This window comes from Pristiophorus japonicus, chromosome 14 (genome assembly GCF_044704955.1).
Source record: "Pristiophorus japonicus isolate sPriJap1 chromosome 14, sPriJap1.hap1, whole genome shotgun sequence".
In the NCBI taxonomy this organism is placed as follows: domain Eukaryota; kingdom Metazoa; phylum Chordata; class Chondrichthyes; family Pristiophoridae; genus Pristiophorus; species Pristiophorus japonicus.
The window spans coordinates 159,564,390-159,570,404 of record NC_091990.1 but is presented as its reverse complement, the minus strand read 5'-3'; the positions used below and the strand labels follow the sequence as shown (position 1 = coordinate 159,570,404).

General features: G+C 42.1%; 1 protein-coding gene across 1 annotated transcript; it reads right to left on the bottom strand.

The window, feature by feature from the left end:
• Nucleotides 1-1,291: 1,291 nt before the first annotated feature.
• dbx1a (developing brain homeobox 1a) lies at nt 1,292-5,490 on the bottom strand. The gene is made up of 4 exons (XM_070898650.1): nt 5,118-5,490; nt 4,298-4,399; nt 2,150-2,352; nt 1,292-1,633 (listed from the first exon to the last, which is right to left on the bottom strand). Exons 1-4 carry the CDS (start codon nt 5,488-5,490, stop codon nt 1,292-1,294), a joined length of 1,020 nt encoding a protein of 339 aa, XP_070754751.1.
• Between the last annotated feature and the right edge of the window lie 525 nt (nt 5,491-6,015).

The window sequence follows — 6,015 nt, the reverse complement described above, 5'->3', positions numbered from 1 at the left end:
ACCTCAACCTTTGTTCCCACAGCTGCTATGCTCAGGACAGGAAGCTACACACATGGTCACAGGGATAATTTTTGGGGTGGCTGTTATTATGTGATGAAGCCTTTGGCCCCACTCCACCCAATGTCTCCTACAATAATGCAGGAAGCATACATTGGATCTGAAATGCTCCCAGCATGTTTACCTATCCTGGTGACACAATAAATCCAACTCAGGTCAGGAACTTGAGCATCTATAGAAAAACTATTGTACCCTTTGGGATAGATCACCAATCAGCATTGAGTGTCATTGTTTGGAACTACTAAGGATTTATTGGGCACTTCCTAAACTTACTTTTCAAGCATCCAACCAATGGTGCATAGACCTCCTTTGTGGCTGACTTCATTGGGACCCAGAGCTATTCACAGTATGCAGTATAACTGGAATCTGCAAACTGAACATCACACTCCACAGTTATCTGGAAGATTGGTAGCAACGGTACAGCTGCAGTCATAGACTTAGCAAACCAAAATATTTTACCTTACCATCATAATTAAACTTACCTGTCCAAACACAGTGTACAACCTATTGTAAGTGAAGCTCTTTGGGATGTTTCTGAGAAAGGTGATAAGACATTGTATGACTGCAAATTCTATTAAATTAAATGGAGTATGTTATTTAAATTTTTTTACTATTTCTGAAAATAAAACTACAGTGCTATCTTTCTCCCAAGAGCGTGTATCAGATCAGTTGTATCTCTTAAGTTAATTTGTCTGAATTGAATATATCTATCTGGGGTAAGTTAAAAGGTTTTCTGTGGCCTGGTTACTCCTGGTCACACGGGCTAATTCAGGGCTGCCTTTCTTATGAGTTTCCCCTAAACGAAAAAGTGAAAATATATCTGACAGACACAATTCATGTCTTTTTAAACACATCTCATAATGTCTACTTTTTATTTGGTATCATACAAAACGTTTATGATATAAACATTATGCACCTATACACTGCGGAATACAAAATAAAAAATTTCTTTATAAGTTATGACCTCAAAGTCTACAATTTTTCAAGTTAAGTCATTAAAAAGTTTGCAACCTTTTAATTAAAAGCTAATCAAACTATACGTATAGTCATTCATAATAATCTTGGTATAAAATATTCATACAACTCACATAATTTGTACAAAAAAACTGTGTACAGATTACTGACGCTGTGCAAAGACAGCATCTCAGGCAAATAAAAGTTCAAATTTTTTTTCTCCCCTCCTACTTTGCAAGCAATCAACAATGTCCATTCGCAAAATGATCTGGAGGCAAGTTTATGAAACGGTTATTTCTTCCTCCTCGTCCTCCTCCTCGGAGAAGTACGTGTGTTTGTCGGTATGTTGGTGTGAGAGCAGACGGAGATGTGTGTCCATGCTGTCCATGCTCTTGTACTCTGGCGATTGACATATGGAAGATTTGGGACTGTCCCTGCATCCCGTCTCCTCCTCATCTCCTGAGTGCAGTCTGCAGGGGGACTTCTTCCCCACGTCGCTGAGGTCAGGGTGAGGATTTAACTTTGTGGGTAAGGTCTGCTCTCGGCAGCCGCCAGCTGACAGCAGTTCTCTCTCTTTCGAATTTCTCCATTTCATTCTCCTGTTCTGAAACCAGATCTTCACCTGTTGAAAGACCAGAAAAGTTTTTTTTTAAGATACTTAAAAAGATGATCCTATTGAATGGAGGAGCAGGTTCGAGGGGCCAAATGGCCTAGTCCTGCTCCTATTTCTTATGTTCTTATGAGCCCACCAGACAATGGTGGTTTCACAGCTGGGGCGAGGAAAGAAAGACTTGCATTTATATAGCGCCTTTCATGCCCACCGTACTTTTGGAGTGTAGTCACTGTTGTAATGTAACACTTCGCCTTCCCAAAACGATTCCAACCCTTTCTCAATTTTCGGGATCTCTTATACTTGCAATAGGTTTTTTTTTGCCCATTCACGGGGAAAGGGCGGGCGGGTGGGACTAGCTGAGGTGCTCTTAAAAAGAGCCGGCACGGGCTCGATGGGCCGAATGGCTGCCTTCCGTGCTGCAACCATTCTGTGGTGCTCAGCACAGGACTGGAGGCGAGAAAGGCAAATCCGACAGGTTCACGCGAATGGTGCATGCTGTTGATAAAAAATTGGATTGTAAATTACCTGGGAATCCTTCAGTCCCAGTTTGGCAGCCAGTTTGCGTCTATCGGGCTTGCTGATGTATTTCTGTTTCTGAAACATCTTCTCCAAAGCTTTCCGCTGCACGTCTGAGAAAACAGCTCGACGGAGCATCCCTCTCCTGGGCTTCCCCCGAGCGGCGAGTGGCCAAGAGAATGTGCCAGGGATGGGGACCACGGAGGAAGAGGCTGAGGAGAAACATTGGGATTATTTAATTTCAGTAAGGAAGGTAGGGGGGACACATCTCGGCTCTTTCGCGAGATAACCGCATTCGAGCACTTGAAAAGCTAGGCGCAGGTAGGAGCGGTAATTGGATTAAAAGTTTTCATTATAGATTTAAAACAAGTATATTTGGATTACAAACGTACCGTGTAATCATTTATCCTTCGAACTTATTCGTGGCAATAGGCTTGAAATCATTTCAAATTAGTTTATGTTGCAGATTGTCTCTAACTTAGATCCAATTAATTGTATATTTGTATACTGTACTGGAAAAGTTTGGGAAAATACATTTACTGGCACGCGTTTTGTGTGGAGACCAGTGGAAAATGGGTGATGAACTCGCAATGAGCACTTTCGCTGGTTTCAAATGGTATTGGTGTGATAAAAAGGGAGAGTTTCTCCTTCTGAGTGTTAATGGCAGACAGAAATTGTAACGAAGCGTGAATGGTAATTGTGTAGTAATGAACTAACAGAAAAAGACTGAGGACAGGCCGCGAAAGCCATATATTATTGGAACAAAGAAATTTACACATTCACAATCTTAACAGAACCATTGTGCGAAGACCATTGTGCGAATACTGATTACTGCAGGCTTTTCTCTCTCAAAACATTTTCATTAAATGGACATGAAAAGCTCTTTAAAAAGCTCAAACACTCCAAGTTGTTTTTTTGTTGGAACATTCAGCTTGTGAATAAAGGCAGCAAAAGTCCAATTGTCGCGAGTTTGGACCAACCTTGGCTTCATAACGTTAAGCTGTTGGAGACATGTCAATTAAATGTGGAAACCTGTCACAGGCGAGTGAAATCTAAATGCTTTATCGATATAAAAAATAGGGCGGGGAGGGTGGGATGCTGATAGAATCATAGAAATCTACGGCACAGAAGGAGGCCATTCGGCCCATCGTGTCTTGTTTGGTGAGAAATAGAATGAATACATTCGATTTTTTAAATGCATATTTGTTTTAGAAATTACAACTGAACGGATAATTTACGTGTGAGCAAGAAATTGTACAAGTATGTGTTTTGAAACTAGAATACAGGATGCATAAACTATTGCTTCAGAAGTTTAACCTTACTTATAACAGGGCAAAAACTGAAACTTGGAATATGAATTTGAACCCACCATTATCGAATTGTGTGATTATATATATTATAAACATATATTAATGTATTGCTGACATATATAATGTATTTTATCTATATATTGGCTCATCCTCCCATTAATGTTGAGTTTTGCTGTAAAGTTTTATTACTGGTACGCTGCCAATCTGAAAAGGACTCACTTCAGTAGAAAGCACTAGTTGACTTTGTTTGCATTTACAGTCTAAGGGAGGACTGCCCTGTGAGTGATCCGGGCTCTGTACTTCTGTGTGGCGGTTAAGTGAAACTTTGGCAACTTGTTTATAGGAGACTCCACCGGCATCCATATAATCAGGCACTGGTAAATTGAAGGGAAAAAAAGACTCTTGGCAGCCAAGGTGGGGCGGGGGGGGGGGGGGGGGGGGGAGCTCGGTGCCGAGACTGCGTGTGGTTGCTCAAAAATGAAGCAGCGATTGGTCACGGTCCCCAATGCTTTGTTAGGAATCAGTGGTGAACTGCAGCGCTCTGTGGGAAAACTGCAGCGGTGAAGGGAAGCCAGCAGTCCCTCTGAGAATGGGCCCGCCTCGAACTTAGTGCGTGACAATTCCTGCTAATTTGTAGATCATGGAATCAGAGCAGAATGTCAACCGCCACTGCTTGTGCTAAACAGAGCATCAAATAACCGAGACTGATTTCTAACCGTTGTACTTCTAACAACCTCTGAACTACACTCTTAACCCCCCGGGGACGGGCTGCAAAAAAAATATTGATTAAGTATGCGTGAAACAAGCGGACGGCGGGCATCCGTGGAGGGGAATCGCAGGCGCCTACCTGGGAAGTACGAAGAGCGGAGGAAGGGCTGAAAAGAACCTTCAAAGTAAGGGAAGGAGAAGGTCTTCGGCGACAACCCTTGGATCAGCGGATGGGACGTTTCTGCAAGATAGCAAAAGGAATTGCATTTCAAATTCTGAGAACGTGTACTTTTTAAACACACATACTGTTGACATAATGAGGCAAAAATATACACTTAGCCAATGGGAAAGGACAGGCAACTACTTAGCATATTATAATTAACATAAATTACAATTATAAAACTGTTTTATACTGTTTAGATCATCTTAGGCATTATTTAGATACCCTATGCCGGACTTAGCTCATATACCGTATTTAGATAACCATATACCGTACTTAAATATATTGTACCGTATTAGATAAACATCTGTTCTTAGATAATCTTATACCGCATTTAAATAACCATATTTCGTATTTAGTTAAGCTTTTATCTTATTTAAATAATCAAATACTGTACTTACATCTTGTACCGTATTTCGATAACCTTATACCATATTTAGATAACCACAAGCTGTATTTAATGTTATAATGAGCCTAAGTACTGACAGAGGTTGGACAAGACATTAACAAATATTTCAGAACTAAGACGCATAAATGAATTGAGGTTAGCTTTTGTGGTGACATTTTTACTTGAAACTACTCTTATTTTATTACAAAAGTGAGATCATTGTCCTTATAAAGTACGGCAGGAGGCTAGGAGTTAAAACCTCATCTACAATACATAAATAATATTAGCATCTGATCTGTTGATAGGAGCACATTGTTCTCCTGACTGGCGCCTAAGGAAGGAGGCACTCACCGGTTCTTGGGGTGGACGAGAGGATGGCGTGAACACCAAACTTCAGGTAATTAGAATCGCTGCCTGTCGAAATGGAGGTGTGAGGGGAGCATATTCCACTTGTGACCGAGCCAGCCGTGCTGACCTGTTCTGTTGTCACCGGGCTGGGGGTGGTCGTGGACCCGGAAGCGGAGGCAGAGAGTGTGGCGGTCACAGAGCGGGGCAGGTAGTTGCTCGGCCGGCTGATCCTCAGCAGGTCCTCCACCAGGAAGCTGGCCCCCATTGCATGGGAAGAGAAAGCTGACTGCAAAGACTGGGGCAGAGTCAGAGTTGGGGTTGGCCGCAAGAGGCCCGGATACATTGCTGAAGGAGCAATCACACTTGGGAACATCATTTCTGCAGCGGTGTGTGAGAGAGAGAGGAGAGAAAAAAAGTTCCAATCAGTCGTGTTCAGTTTCCCCCCCCCCCCCACACACACACTTTCCTTTCAGTAAGATCCAACTAACAGCTCCAGCACTTTTCTACCATCGCCTCCTTCTGCCTGACGTGTTTTATAGTGGACAGCCCTGGTAAGTCTTTTCAGATGTGACAGGTCTCACAATGAGGTTCAACAAAGTTCTCCACATGAGTTTCTTTTACTTCGAGCTTCTGGCTCGCTGATTGGTCCATTAGGGCAATTTATGATTGGATTAGACTTCATAAGCAAGCAATCACAATGGAGTTTCAACAAAGAGGGTGTCGCCATTAATTCTGAATACTGACCGCCTCTTTTGAATGCACTGCTGAAGGATTTGAGCGGGTTTTGTTTGGGTGCGATGCACGCAGGCTAATTAAAAGACAATTTTCCAAGTTTCCAATGACATTTTCCTCCTTTGAAAGGAATTATGAAAAGAAAGCACTCAATTTATTTGATACCCCC